The sequence below is a fragment of a genome, unplaced genomic scaffold (genome assembly GCF_019419815.1).
Source record: "Pyrus x bretschneideri cultivar Hongxiangsu unplaced genomic scaffold, Pyrus_bretschneideri_v1 Contig7, whole genome shotgun sequence".
NCBI classification, from domain to species: Eukaryota; Viridiplantae; Streptophyta; class Magnoliopsida; order Rosales; family Rosaceae; genus Pyrus; species Pyrus x bretschneideri.
In genome coordinates this window covers 10,976,848-10,993,223 of record NW_025999809.1, presented here as the reverse complement: position 1 = coordinate 10,993,223, position 16,376 = coordinate 10,976,848, and the positions used below count along the sequence as shown (strand labels likewise).

The 16,376-nt window shown below is 36.5% G+C and overlaps 1 protein-coding gene across 1 annotated transcript; it reads right to left on the bottom strand.

The window, feature by feature from the left end:
• Nucleotides 1-158: 158 nt before the first annotated feature.
• On the bottom strand, nt 159-6,814 carry LOC103936292 (homeobox-leucine zipper protein HOX32-like). Its single transcript, XM_009346130.3, has 18 exons — nt 6,000-6,814; nt 4,209-4,368; nt 3,988-4,103; nt 3,812-3,902; nt 3,601-3,696; nt 3,401-3,514; nt 3,166-3,249; nt 2,897-3,052; nt 2,744-2,818; nt 2,550-2,656; nt 2,244-2,430; nt 1,929-2,117; nt 1,715-1,795; nt 1,490-1,624; nt 1,066-1,391; nt 832-943; nt 581-730; nt 159-487 (listed from the first exon to the last, which is right to left on the bottom strand). The coding sequence occupies exons 1-18, from the start codon at nt 6,227-6,229 to the stop codon at nt 341-343; spliced, it is 2,556 nt and encodes an 851-aa protein (XP_009344405.2). The 5' UTR covers nt 6,230-6,814; the 3' UTR covers nt 159-340.
• Nucleotides 6,815-16,376: the final 9,562 nt, after the last annotated feature.

Genomic DNA, 16,376 nt, shown 5'->3' with positions numbered 1-16,376 from the left:
GATCCTAGAACTAAGTTACAAAACTAGACCAACCACCCTGAGAGGAAACTCTGAGTACTATTGACGGAGTAGAACAGCTCTCACACTGCGTGAAACCAAAATACGAAGGGTCGCACACTTTTTGCGAGAGAGTTCAGCATTCACAAATCATCGTGATATGTTAAAGCAGACTGCATACCATATCCATTGATCCAAAATATAAACAGACATTCTGAAAAGTATCCGTGAAATATCCTGCTATTGACTACTTTGACTTCAAAAGTTCTAGAAGTACTCATATAAGACGGAACTACATAATCGATAACTTAAAAGTGTTTGTGAGATCTATCATCCATCACAATCACATAAAGGACCAGTTCATGAACATCAATGCAAGGCAGTGATTGGATTCGTCGTCGTCAACAACTTTCCATGCAACAGCTTGGTCGTAAGACACCGGTCTCCCCATGCTGGAGGCACATATTCCGGCTGGCAGATATGCAAAGCCCTAAAAATTCGGAAAAAGAGCGTGTTGGAAAGCTGTTTGAACAAAGAATTCAAAATAGGAAAGCAATGAGAGCACGATTTGGGGAATTATTACCTGTTGCATGATTTTGGAGAACTCCGAGCAGAGAAATTTTCGTCCAGCTTCGTCTAGAATCTTGTCGAGCATGATATCTTGGAGGGCAACAAGAGTGGTTTCGAGCATGTCAAGGCCAGCCTGGTTTGCAAAGGTGAACACTGGCGACGTCTGCAGTTGAATGTCCAAGAAACATGTTGAAAAGGAACTAAGCATGTACTTACTAGCCTACAATTTAAGAGTTAAAAATAACTTAAAAGTTAAGTAACTACATTTGTTTTAACAGAGCAGCACATGATGGCATCCGAATGGCGCCAAAGCTGCTTCAAAATAGCATCACTAGATGAGATATCGACTCGAAAGAGCTCTCCCCCAGTGTGAATCCTGAAATGCCATGTGTTCAGCGATATTCAACTAAACAGTACCACAAACTTCTAACACAGTTATATGCAAATAAACACTCAAGTAAAGAGTTTGAGCTGGGAAGGGACAATATCCATAGCTACCTGAAGCTTCTGAAAATCCATCGTGCCAAAGTATGAGCCTCAGGACATCCAGGAAGGGGTTTTGGTCCTATTTGGGAGCTGAGCGGGGATGGGGCAATAGCCATAGCTACCCTCTGAACAGAGCTTACAACACTACGCACGTACTGGCGAGCCATTGCAGCCACATTGTCTCGCAAGTGGTTCTCAAAGGTAAATTGGAAGGCTATGGTTAGCACTGACCTACGGTTGTAACTATTCCCATCAGCGTCATTAATGGCACGAGCACCACTGGTTCCTACTTCAAGTGTAGAGGCCAAATCTAATGTGCGAGTTGCAGTAGGTCCATCCTGCCATCATAAGGAACAAGTGAAAGAAATCAGATTAATCACAACAGACGCATACAAGAAACACGCTGATGCAAGTAAGATTAGAGACATCACTTAACTGCCTTGGGATCCAAAGGTATGACATGAAAACCGGAGGGCAACAGAGGAGCATCATCAGCAAATGATTCATCAATAGGTGCAAAGACAAGCTGAGCGCAGGCACCAACTGCATTCTCATCAACTCCACTGCACAACTGCAACAATATATTATAGGAACACTGTTAATTAACAACAGCAGCGAACACTAAATGAATCCATTCGATATACAAAATTAGTTCACTAACCTGTAATAAGTACATATCCCGTGTCAAAGCAACATCTTCAGGAGAGAAAGCAGGACCCTCTAGCCGAACTACCTCTAAAAACTATAAGAGTAAATGACACCAATTAGTACACAATTAACTTTAAACACAGGGAATAAGCAGTGATAGAATTGAGTTTAACACACAGAAAGTGCAGTAACTCAAATGAGTTTACATAGGATGATAAGGTCAATACCTCCTCATGCTCCACAGTTTGTGCAAGCGGTAAAATATTCTGGGTGCTCGGAAAGCCACCACCTCTTGCAAGAGGAACTGCATATGGGCTAGCTTTAAGACATGCAGCAGAGTATGCATCAACCCCATAGTCAGCCCACTCAGACCGGTGCTCCCTCAGGAAACGAACAAGCAGAGCAGGGGGAACACTCTGATTAACCAAATGATAGTTATTAGTCAACAATAGAAACCAGATAACTCAAAAAGGAACAAGGATAAATATACAAAACTGAAGGAAGAACTGAGCCGCAATGGAGTTTAGTTGCTAGGGAATTACCTGCAGCAGCATTGATGCCTTGGCACACAGCACGCCTCCTCCAAAAGGTGGGAAAATTGAAGTGTTATACTGGGAACCAAGCACTTTCGGAGATGAGTTAATAGCAATGGTAACATCTTCCACACCATCACTACTCATAAGTGTCCAACCGTCATCCGCAAACCCATTAACAGCATCGTTAAACCCACTGAAACCCAATTCCAAATATTCTCAGTGAATGAAGAAATATAACCCCAACTGCAAGTTTACAAATGCACTTCATATTGCAACCACCCTGTTTGGACTGAAAATTTGTGGAGGGCATACCTACACAGCCGCTGACAAAATGTCCTCAGAACAGCAGGTTGCCGACCTCCACCATGCTGAATTTCTCCACTAGACTCTTGAGCTATCTGTCTTATGTGTCGCAGGGCCTACAAAACAAATTTACAAAGTTAAACTGTGAACGAAAAGTAAGAATAAACTACAGCGTAAAATGAAATTTGCACAAAAGTTCTTACAGAAATGGTCGTTTTCTGAGCAAGGATTTTGGAGGATTCATAAAGTGACCTGAGAACTTCAGGAACGCTCCAAGCCTAAGACATAAAAGGCACTTAATAAGGCAAACGAAAAACTAAAGAGTTCAGGAAGAAATAGTAAAGATATATTCTCACGTCTAAATCAACATGATCCACAATGTTGATAATGGAACCACCACCCTCACAAGGTCGGATAAGATAGCCACTAGGAAGCATTTCAGCTCTGACAAAACTTGCAGACGTTGGCCCTTGTGGGCCGCCAGTAGAGGAAGTCAATGACCTCTCGCATACCTGTAAATGTAATTTTGAGACAGTAAGACGCAAACATACGTACATGATTGTTGAACTATCGAGGTTTTGAATTCTGGTAACTAGGGCAAGAAAGAAACCACTTATCAAATTACCACAAGACTGCCGTCTTCCAAACTTGTAGTATATCTTAATGTCCAAAAGTCACGTGCCGCAGCCAATGTTGTGGGTGCATAAGTCTGGTTGCAAAGAAAAATTTACAGATTAAGAATACAAAACAACATACAATGATCACAAAAAAAAAAAAAAAAAAAAAAAGAAAAAAGACAAAAAAAACACTTGATGCCTGAATGCACAATGACACAGCACCAATTGATTAAAACAGCATACCTGCATGTATACGAGCTCAATTGTTCCACCATTCCCCGCAGGGATTAGACTTAATACCTCAAGGCATCGGCAATCGCGAAACCAAGATCTACGATCTTTGAGTATTTCGGCGACCTACAATGTAAGTAAACATACATTTTAGACTGCGAAGAATAAATGCACAAACACAAACTTCTCCAAGGCCATGTGAAAATTCGTACCTTTGTGGGCTCTAGGCTCACAAGACCGCAAGCTCGTGCTGCTACTCCACTGCAGTTGCGGGAGACAGCAACGATGCCAATAGAATCCGGACCAGGCTACAAAATATTGCTGGGAATTTTACATTTCAAATTGGTCTAGCAGATATGAAGTAATAGAGACTGTAAATTATGAACACATGCATGCTCATTGCTTTAAAAGAAAGGAAGCTACCTTCATCCCAATCATCTGGACCCAGTCGACAGCAGTTCCAGTAGCCTTAGAAAGGAACTCTGCCAAGGTCTCTTCTGCTATTGCAAGAAGACTGAAACGAAAAATATACCATAGGCTTTACTTAATCATAAACTAATTAGCTTCTATTAATTGTTCCACGGACATTAACGACTTACCCAGCTGGGTTGTTAGCATCCCTTTGGGGGTGCTGGGGAGTTGGGTTTTGCTGTTGTTGGTGCTGACCACTCATGACCACAGACTCGCAGCTGTTGTCTGTGGTCGTTCCTGATGCCTACATGTTATTATCAAACGAATTTAGAATAAGTACTATACTGTTGAAATCATGCAACATTTCGTAGAACAGAAGAGGCATCGTAGTAAAGGTGGAGGGAATTACGGTATGCAGTTGCTGCTTCATAAATCCATTCTCGTAAACCAAATGAGAAACTTGCTTCTGTAAGCGGTCATTTTCTTCCATTAACAGCTTGTTCATCGCAGTCAGCTTTCTGTTCACTGTCTGGAGTCGAGAAGATTCCTTCCGCTGCTTCTCCCGGCATCTATACAAGCAGGAACAACACGCAAAAACACAAGTTTTAGAGAATAATCTACCAGTTGATAGCACATAAAATCTCATTCGGAAACAACTCAGTCGTCATTTCTGAACGCTGGAAAATACCGATTTATATCATCACTTGCACAATAAGAAAAAGGATACGTTTGGTATGCATAAATTAATTCATTGGAAATAATTTAGCAAGAACAGACGTTTAACTTCAGTTTATGGAGAGATATTTCAGTGTTCCAGAAGGTGTTCCCGACACATTGAAAATTCCAAACTCGAGAAATGGCATTAATTAAACAAAAAGGTGTCACTTGGCTCAAAAGAATCATACGGGAAAAGAAAGAACAAATTACAAGAACCCAAAAATAAAATTAATAAATAATAAAAGAAAGTGGATTGAGATGTCATTATCCTTCATTAAAAAAGTCCAAAGGACGCAAAAGCAGGTTTAAAATTTTACAGTCACTTTTCTGCAAAAGATAAAATATGAAAACCCCAGTGAAAGTTTCACCTTTTAACAATTGTTGTCGTTTTCTTCCATTCAATCGCAAATTAAAGTAAGCACACAACTCCATGTCAACAAGATCATCATTTATCTACAAATAAACATAAACAAGAGAGAGAAATACCAATACCAATACCAATTCCATGTGAAGTGGGAGGTGTAGAAGCATTAAAAAGAAATTAGAGATTCAGGTATATTCTGATAGATTTTAAAAGAATTTAGAGATTCGGATGTATTCAATTAAGATTTTTAATGAATATGTCGACCTGGTGGTATTCAAACTTAATTTTTAAAAGAATCTGTCAAAATCTGGCAGTATTCAATCCTGAGTTTTTAAAAATGTTTCAATGTGGTTGTAGAGTGAAAAATATAAATACCAAAAGCCCTCACAGATCATGCCTCTACCCTAACACTTCATGGTGATTCCTCCTTCTACAAAATATGAGCAGACTTGGATACGAACGAACTCTTCTTCCAAACAGACATGTAGATTTGGACATGCAGGAACACTTCTTTCTGGATGGCCAAATCTTTTTCTCGTTTCTCTTCCAAGGAAGACAACCGGTAATCAACAATTTTCTTGTCTCCTCCTCGTGCCCAATTTTGTTTATTATTTGTTATAGATAACCCTAATACCACTCATATATATGGTTCAATTTCCTCGCCTGTTCTTGGTATGCCATAATCACCAATATACATGTTTTACTTTTGAATTAATATCCATTAAACACTCCATAACAAATACAAATAATTTAAAAGAAAGTAGCTTCAGATTTGCAGACCAGAGGAATAAAAATATATATATATATATGTACACACGAAAACGGAAGGGAAACAAAGGCAAACTTTTTTCCTCTTTAAAGATAAAAGAACTCTGCTTGTTCCAAAGGACAGAAAACGGTTAAAGATGCATTTCTGAAATATAAAAACAAAACACATTTTCTCTTCAAATCTATATATACCTTTACAAGGACAATGTAAATTAATAAAAGTCCATCACTTTACAGAAATTATGAAAAAAAAATGGAAGAAGACAGAAAAGAGGGCAAGCTTGAGAATCGAAATTACTATTTTTCCAACTTAAAAAAAAATTTAAATGGTTTGAATTCTGTTGTTTTTACCTGCGGTTCTGGAACCAGACTTTGATCTGTTTAGGCTCAATGTTGGAGAGAATGGGGCACTCTCTGATGAGCTGCTGCCTTCTCAGGGAGCTGGGCTTGGGGCACTCGGAGTAGACTCTCTCCAACGCCTCCACCTGCTCCGGCGTGTACCGAACGTACTTGCTCGAATCCATCTGCTGCCTCCCGCCGCTGCTGCTTCCCGGCGAGTCTCGGTGCATTACCAGCGCCATTGTACGGACGCACCAAAACAAACCCAAAAGCTAAAGAAGATTTGTGAAGAAAAGCAACGAAAACCAATAGATCGAAAAGTAGGAAATCTCCAGAAACAAGTGACACCAGAGGAAACCCAGAAAAGATGTGGGCTTCGAGCTCACTGTTTTGGAAGAGGGGGAAGAAAAATGGTGGGAAACGTTTGGTTTGGTGGTCTAGAAAGATGGTTGGGTTTGGGTTAGGTGTTGTTCGTCGTCGTCTTCTTCTTTGGTTGTGGTGGTGTTAGTACAGCTGGGCAGGCTCTCTCCGACAAGAGAGCCTCCTCTCTCCTTCATCAGATGCCTATCTCTCCTCCCTCTCTCTCTCTCTCTCCTCTCTCACTCTCTCTCTACAACTCTGGTTTTTTCTCTCTCAAGAACTCCAAAACTGAATAACCCAAGTTGGAAAAAGCTCCTAGCTTGCTCAACAGTGGTTAAAGTGTGGCCCTGTTTGCGGTTTGGGGCTCCAATCTCGAGAGTTTTCTTTTAAGAGAGCGATAGAGATAGAGAGAGAGAGTATGTATGTTTTGTGTTTTTAAGATATTAAGAAAATGGAAACAGAAAAACCCACAGAAATAGCAGAAAGGGATAGATAGGGGGGAAGAGAGATAATGTGTGTTTCTTTGTTTGTGGGCTTGTATGTCGTGACAGAGATAGCAAAGCAAGCAAGCCACAACAAAACAAACACACAATGCCAAATCGAACGGCAGCTCTGAACTGTGAAGGGCTCTGTCTGTCCCTTTTTTTCTCTCTCTTTTCTTTTAAATTTTATTTTCCATGAATTTATTTTGTATTTATTTTATTTTATTTAATTTTTTAGTCAAACAACTAAATAAAAGAGATGGGAATTCAACATTTTTTCTCTCATTCTCTGTGACTTTGTGTGATGTGAACAATTTCGAAAACGAAAGAAAAACAGGGAAAAGAATAAATCAATGAGGAAAGCAGCATGCTGCTGAGCTGACTGCTGATATGAAATGATACGAGCCTGCAGGCTGTGAGAGGGAGCGGAGAGGACCCAAAAGCAACCACTGATGAGAGAGAGAGAGATGACGTTTTTCAGATCTAGTAATTTGTTTAATGTTGTGATTTGATTAGAAATCTCTGATCTTAAAACTTGTTCATCTCAGAATCTACTTAATCAACGGTACAGGGTAACAAGGGTTTTGTTTTTTTTGCACAATTAAGGTAACAAGGGTTTATTTGGGTTGTTTCTACAAGCACTGCGTTGAAAGTGTTGCTTAACAACTAAAACGTTTCTCACAATGTTCAATAACGTAACAAGAATTTTCGACGAAATTCTAATAAAAGCACTTCTGATTATTTGCGTAGCGCTTTTGAAAAAATACTCATATGAGTATGAGTTCTTTCTAGGAACTGCTTAAATCTTAAATAATACACCTTAATAACATTGGAACAAATGGCAAATTAAATAGGACATGTTTTTGCATGGCCACGAAAGGGTGACGTTATGTATGTGCATGGGATGCATGTATGAATGGATGTTGTTTTGTATGTAACATATGGATGCATGCACGAGTGAGATAAAACCGTGGGCTGTGGGATTTGCATGGGAAGCGTGAAGGGAGAGAAAATAATATGGACAAAAGTAGAGTAACGCTTGACAATTGGCATTACTTGGGTTGGGTATATGGGTTCATTGTTACTTGGGCGGGTTTAACCCGGATCGTGGATTTTTTTTTTTTTTTTTTTTGTCAATAGGCCCAAATTCTAGGGGTTTGGAAGTTTTTTTTACTTTTCCTTTTTATTTAGAAGTACAAAGAAAATAAGAAAGAAATAACGAAAAATTGGTCACTCATAGGCAATTGTGGGATGTAATAGCCCATCTTCCAATGGATGGGTTGGATGATCCTTAAAATTTAAACAGTTCGATCACAAGCAAATGCAAGTGTTTCTTTTGTGTAATTGAGGCCTAATGAACGTTGTGTCAACAATATTCTACGTCCGAGAGAAACTTATATGCAACAAATGTGTGTGTCATATAAGAAAAGACACATAATAAATGCGTAAACACTAGTGCATACATGACATGATAGCACATATGTAACACGTTAAGGATACAAAGAAAAATGGAATCACAAATAAAAAACATGTCATTTTTTAAGAAATGGAAAGATTCAAAGTGATCTGACAATATATCAAGGGAGATGCTTGGTTCTGCATAAGTGTCGAGGAGTTCTTACACAAAAACAGTTTGTTGCCGATTCACATACCTTTCTATTCATAACTGAAATATTTATATTATAATTCACTATGTAAAGATTATTTCTGCAAAAATTAATAAAATATGAAACAATTGTCATCAAAATGTATAAAAACGTACAGTCATTAGGATCAATAAATTTATAAAAATATTACAAATTGTCTATTCATTTGTTACAGTTGATTGACTAAACTACCATAATCCTTAATTATTGTTTACATAAATAATCTTTATAAATATATATATATATATATATATATTTCCAATTATAAGTAAAAAATCTCATGAATCGTCCATTATATTTTATATTTTTGTGTAGGAATTGTACAATTTTTGTGGAGCCAAGTACCACCTTTAATGGGGTAAGTTGTGATGCGAGCCAAAAATCTGGATAACTTGTGAAGTAAACAAGTTTTGGACATTTGTAGTTGGCAGTATTTGTCGAAGGAGCGAGACATGCATGTCAAACGAAGGGGAGAAACTCACGGGATGGGCATACTCAGGGTAAATTTATAGGTTCGCAAGATAATTCAACTTAAAAAATTTCATGATATCATTATATCTAGAATTAAGTACTTAAAATTCCTCTAATTTTTTGGTGTGATTCTAAATGTGTCTCAACATTTTCAAACATTCTAAAAGAGCGTCCAATGTATAAAAAATATATACATTACTTCTGTTAGGTTCCAAGTTAAGAGAACTATTAAGTACCTACGTGACAATCAAGATCGGTTTTTATCAAATGACGTGGACAAATCTCATGAAGCAACTTTTAATGACATGACATTCATGGTCAAACTAGTCTCTATCTTTTGAAATTCCTCTTTCTCCTTCTCGCACTCTCTCATCCTTCCTCTCTCCCCGAAATCTCAAATTTTACAGGTGAACTGAAACTCCTCGTTGTTTATCCTTCTTTGCAGAAAAATTAAATTCAAAATACACAGATATCACTTAATCAAACACGAACACAACTGGTACTATGTGCGAATTCGAACGTTTCGCAAACAACCTCGAGACCGAAACCTAACTTAATTAATTATCGATGCTCACGGTTGTCTATGAGACTATAATTGCCAATTGGGCATGAGAAAAATAGTACTAGGGTTTTGAGTCTCATCACGTGAGGGTCGCATAAAGTACTCAATATATATTGAATTTCTCTATTGGTTGAAGATTGAATCTGAGTTAGATGCTCATATTCCAATAATTATGATCTATCTAAAGCAATTTAAACTTTCAAAACTACATCCCTAAAACACACTTTTGTGATTAAGGTCGACCAACATTAAATTTAAGTAGAATGCTAACACTCTACCAACTATGACCTATTTGAAACAATTTAAATTTACAAAGCAAGAAGCTAAACCCTAAGTTTCACTTTTGTGGTTAAGAGGTCGACCAGCACCAACCATGGCACACCCTTTTGGCGACAATTGAGAGTGTGTCCCACATCTATCTCTTCACTCACAAGAATCCAATAGAGTGAGAGAGAGAAAAAGAGAGAGATGATGGATAAGAAAAGTAATTGACTTTCATATTTCACAAGGTTGACATTTTACATAAAGGGTCCATATATTGAAAGCATCCAAAGCTTGCAAAACACTACATACCCCTTCAAATTAAGTTCCTCTCTCACATCTCATATCGGCTCCGTCATAGCATGATATTATCTTTTTTGGGCTACTGAGTTCCCAAAAGGCATTGTGCTATAGGAAAGGGAGCATGTACATATAAGGCACATCACCCCCTCTCCGTTGGTCGATGTGGGATGTTACAATCCACCCCCCTTAGGGGCCCGACGTCCTCATCGTCACATCCCAAACCGGCTTCGCCGCAGCACGATATTGTCCACTTTGGGCAACGCCCTTACGGTTTTGTTTATGGGAACTCATACGAGAACTTCCCAGTGGGTCACCCATCTAGGATTGCTCTCGCTCGAACTCGCTTAACTTCGAAGTTTCGATGGAATCCGAAGTCAGTGAGTTCCCAAAAGGCGTCGTACTATAGGAAGGGGAGCATGTACATATAAGGCACATCACCTCCTCTCCATTGGTCGATGTAAGATGTTACATGTATCATATGTATAGGTTTAATGGGTTTATGATGAGGTTGAAAGAGGAGTTAATACCAACGAGGGTTGGTTGAGTGGTAAGGATCGTTATCTTCGCTAAACCAAGGCCTAGGCTAGTCCTGTTACCAGCAATCCCTCTTAATGGATGATCTGTTAAAAAAAAAAAAAAAAAAAAAAAAAAAAGGTTATAGACATCCTCTATAAGTCACCTTCCCTCCCCCTAAACTTTTTGGTACCGAAAAAAAAGAGTTAATGACTAGCTACACAGACTCAGTTGGTGTCCTCTTGTCTCCTTGGTTACCTATATATATTATGATCATAATGAAGCCCTTTGCTTCTCCCTTTTTTTCTTCTTTTAAGTAGCTTTCCTTTTTCTTTTTCTTTTTTCCTTTTGGGAAGAGACGGAAGAGAAGGAAGAGGAGCATACAATATATAATGAATAAGGTTTTAGGGTTTGGAACACACAGAAACCCCACCGAGACATGTTGCGTGATTTTGCAAATTCAACATTAAAGGTACGTGGAGGTCCCTATCCAGAAGCCCCATCTGTATCCAAAGGGACCCAAAAGTTTCATTTGTTTTCTCCTTTTTCTCCTTTGGTGGTGGAGTGGAGAGGATGACCCCCCCTCCACCCTCCCCCTTTGCTTCCATTTTACATCTCTCTCTCTCTCCTCTCTCTGGTCCATATGCATGAAGTTAAAGAGGTGTAAAGGTTGACCTGGATCGATAGAGAGGAGGAACCCAACTTGATAGGATCTGCTCATGTGATGGGGGAAAAGTTTATTATGTTTAATTTGCTACTAATTATGGCACAATATCGTGTGTGTGTGTATATATATATATATATATATATACTTGAAATGATTAGGAGTGGGATTAAAGTATGTGAATATGTTTTTGTCAAAACCATGAGAGATAACAAATTAAAAGGGTTTCATGAGATGAGACAGAGAGAGAGAGAGAGAGAGAGACTATATTAGTGGCATTTGTGATCATCAGCTGTATACCAACATGACAAAAATGATCACCATGCACTCTTTAAATTATGGCACTACATATGTGCATTTTGGATATTTTCAGAAGCTTCTTTTGGTTGATTAGCTTTGGGTGGTGTAGGTGTAATATATGATATGATTCTATGGCACCATTTTTTTATACAATTTTTAATTCAAGTTTTTTTTAGGCCCATTTCGTAATGTATTTTATCGATCCAAACCATATATCTTTTAAGTTTTCTCTCAAAGATTAAGTATACCATATGAATGGTGGATTAAGGGTCTAGGATTTCTTTGTAGAATCATTTTCGTCCATTTTCTTCACTATAAATGGTTGTCTAAATAGTTTTGGATGTCTCATTTGCAAGATGATTTATGAATAATGTTCTAAAAGATAAACAGTTCGAATCGTTAAAATAAATTGCAGAATAGACATCATAAAAACATGTGCAAAAAATAAAATTACATAAAATAAGTAGTGTCACATATTCGCATTCATATACATATAAACCTTTTCTCAAGTTTAATTAGTGCTTATTTTGATTACAGACTGCTATATTGAGAGGACGTAACCGTGACCTCACGTGCAGATAAAATACGTAACAATTTGAATTACAAACTACATGCAAACTTAATTATCCTTCAAGGGAGGTTGATTTGCCGTCGCAATAAACACATATGTAGAAAGCATTTTTCATTTCTTATCATGATGCATGGAAACTTACGAGGGCCAAAGAAAAAAAAAATGTACAATCTTATTATTTATAAAAACAAATTGACGTGTGGCTAATTAGAAGGCACAAATTCATCCAACAGGATTCTCTCTAGATCCTCTTTGTGAGGATCCCGATGATTCGTAAATCATGTCCATTTGTTGTATATTGTGCGATCAATTTTTGTCAAATGTTGTTTGTGTTCAATTTTAACAAGATCCTCACAAAAATGATCTGGATTCCAAATGGTTAACCTCGCCAAGGATCCAACTATACGTAGTGGCAAATGCAAAGCATACCTAGATTGGACGTATTAGCTGCATTGAATTGAAGTGATGTACGGTAACCAATTAAGCCATAATTAGTAAATATTAAGTGACTTTAATTAACGAAAGTTTTAAGGAAAAGCTCACGGTACTGTTCATTTTAACGAAAAATCACATTTTTATACTAAAAAGTCAATCATGATACTATTCATTTTACCTTTTATTTTATCTTATCATTAAAACTCAAAGTTTTCAAACCTTTTTTATTAGTTTTCTTTTAATTAATTACCTTTTCAATGGACAATTAAGCTGCCTGATGTCCTTTATTTTGGCACCCATGATTTTACTTTCCACCAAACATTACAACGAAACTTGTCATGCGTTTCCCAAGGAAATGATTCATGGATTGTTCTGGTGTGGTTTATGTATGATAACAAAGTTATAAGCTGTTTGTTTGAATAGAATTAACATCTTAGATTATTTTATAAGGAAAACTAATGAAAATGATTTAAAAACTTTGAGTTTTAACTATAAGGACAAAATAAAAAGTAAAATGAATAGTATCAAGATTGACTTTTTAGTGTAAAAATATGGTTTTTCATTAAAGTGAACAGTACTGCAGACTTTTCATTAAAACTCCATATTTTATATTCTTCATTGTTTTAAAATTCTCCGCCTAGGTCCTAGACTGATCATCACCCTAATTAATTCATAGGCGTTTGAAAATTAAGAAAAAACACCTAGATCTGTGTAGGCGCCCGCTTAACTCACCTAGACCTGTCTAAACACCCGCCTAAATTACGACTCCCACTTAGACAGAAAATACATATTCATTTTGCATTTTATTTTATCAATAAATTATAAGAGACTTGTTGAATACTTGGATGAACACACATTATATGATTGTTCCCCATGATTTCAATATGTTATAATACTTTATAATTTGTACATTTGTATCATAATAAGTTAAATATAAGTAGACATTTATATATATATATATAAAGCCTTTAAAGGAAGGAATCCCCATTTTTTATAATAAAAATGGGGATTAGTTGTGGGGCCTGCACCACATTGAACTTTAACAATCTGAATCGTCTATTTTTCAAGTTGCACCGCATATATCATCCTTGCAAAATTATAGCAAAATAAAAAATATTTGAGGATCTAATTGAGTTCAAGAATTGAAGAGCACTTTATTCTTTAAGAAACATGGAAATTTCATTGTGATAATTAAATAGACAAATGATTTCGGATTGAATTGAATTTTTGCAATTATAATATATGAATCGAGACTTACAAAATAGCCGATTCGGATTGTTGAAGTTGAATGTGGAGTGGCTCCCACAATTAATCCTCATTTTTCAAAGAAAAAAAAAGATTCATTTCTTTAAATGGTCTGTTTATGTATATGTTATATAATAAATTTAATTAAATATAAAAAACCACCTAGGCCCTCGCCTAGGTCCCACCTAGACACCTAGGTTCTAAGCTCCTGCTCACCACCTGACTTTCGCATTTTAGAACTTTCTTATACTAAATAAATCTATATATTATTATGTGAGCATAAAAATGAGAAGATTAGTTGTACATGCGTGTGCATACTAATTATAACCATTCGTATAACCATTCATACTTGTAAGATTCACAAAACAAAAATGACCAAAATCAACTCACGCGCTTATGCACGACTAATTACAAGACTCTTCAATACGTATACGACTATAAGTCCATTTCCACATTTGCTAGTTGTCCATTCCCAACAACCCTAAAATTCATACAAGAGTTGAAAATATTCATGCAGTTTAGTCCAGAAAAAGACAAATTCCGACGACGTTAGGGCTTTTAGACAAGAATCGAAATGATTTCATGGAAGAAAAATTTGGGAATAATATCAGATAATGTAAATAAAAGTAGAAGAAAAAAGAGGAGGAAATAGTGATACGTTGAATGTAGAGAAAAGAAGCCAAAATCTTAATTTGATCCATCAACACATAATTCACAGGAATTAATCATGTTGTTTGAATGTCCCTTTACTCTTTGACATGATGCTCAACAGTTAAGCCAACTTTTTTCTTTTTATATATATCTTCTTATTTTCTCCTCTTTTTTTTCTTCTAATTTTCTCCATGCTAACTATTATAATAAATTTGATTTTTGGTTAAAATGGCCTGTAAGATTATCATAATTGTTTATTTGGGTATTTGACAATGGAAATTGATAGAACTCGTCCTTGAGTGTGTCCATCGCAAACCATTTTGGTTATTCCGTGAAAAATCTTTCAATATTGTAGTTAAATTATCATGTAAACGATCATGTAACATTGTAACTAATAGGATTAAAAGCACATCACAAAGTAGCACACAAATGTCCTATTGATTTTCCTTATTAACACTAAGATTTGTCAATTGTAGCATATGAAAATAAGGTTATTTCCCACAGAAGATTGTTTTATCTAATAACTTAAAATGTCACAAAAACTGGGTTGCTGTCCCTAGTGACCAGCCACCGAAAAATAATTATTAGACCAACTTCCACTTATCTAAAGTCTACGAAATTTTATATGCAGATACTAGACATACAGAGCTACACTCACACAATTTTTTGGGATTTTTAGAGTTGATTTTCTATTTAAATTAAATCGAACAAAAAAAGGACAGAAACAAATTTTAAAGAATAAAAATAGATTGTAATTCACAAGTTAAGAAAACGAGTTAGGGAAATTGCTATCCACCACCAAATAATCATGCAAACATGTTATGTTTATTCAAATTCCTTTTATTTTCGGATGAAGATGCTCAAGTTAGCTCAATGTTATAACTCAACCTATTACTCTTTCTTATGTAGTATGTTAAGAAAATGACGTTTTCAACTTAACTTAATCCCTAACATGCAATCTAGAATGGCGTGTTCATAGATTTAACAAGTAGAAATCATTAAGAACAAAAAGAGTTTGAGTCATCACAAGGCATCGTAAGTACTAACGTTGTCTTACTTATCCTATAAATTGGTTTACATGTTAATCGCAATTAACAAGTACTACTCTAGAACATATGTAGGTCCTCATTCGACAAGGGCAGACACAAACATATTTATAGCATTAAAATCATGCCCCTGTAGAAAACACATAAAGAATTCATCACTGACATAAGTAGTGAACCAATTTTTATCCAATTCATAAAAGTAATTCAACGAAATGTCATAACACATTCGCAATCATATTCGGGGCTTGACAACAGCCCCTAACTACTAAAAAGTTAGTTACACATTATTCTAAATTTAAACTAAAAGTAAAACCTAGTTTTGAGAAGATAAAACCGATAGAATCGAGTCTCCTCTTCTCTCCTTCCTTCCTCAATGCTTCTGCCTTCTTCCTCGTCTAACTTCTTGCTGTCTTGCTTTCTTCCCTCCCATTTTTGTCAGCTGCACCTTTCCATTTTTTCTTTCTTTGTTCTATTTTTTCTCTCATATTCCTTCACCTTTATGACAATTACTCCCACTTAATCCTTATCTTTAATTCCATTTCCTCTGATATTTGACTAGGTGTCAGCTGACTTGTTATTGACTGCATCAGTTTTTGCTGCTAGATTTATTGGGTTTATTGCTTTCATAGCAGTTACAAACTGCTCAATCTCTTGTGAACCTTTCAGTGTTAAAATGGTCATAACTTCTTCTAGAAAAATGATATTAACAATCCGCGAAATTCCCAAGAAAATAGACATCTGTAGCTTTCCAAGCATGTAAGGCTCATTCTCTAATTCATTATGAGCTGTCCGCAACTTGCTTCCAAAGTCAGCTGATCCGCACATGCAGTTTTGACGAATTTGTTACTTAAAATCCCACTTGTGCTATTTTTCTTTTCT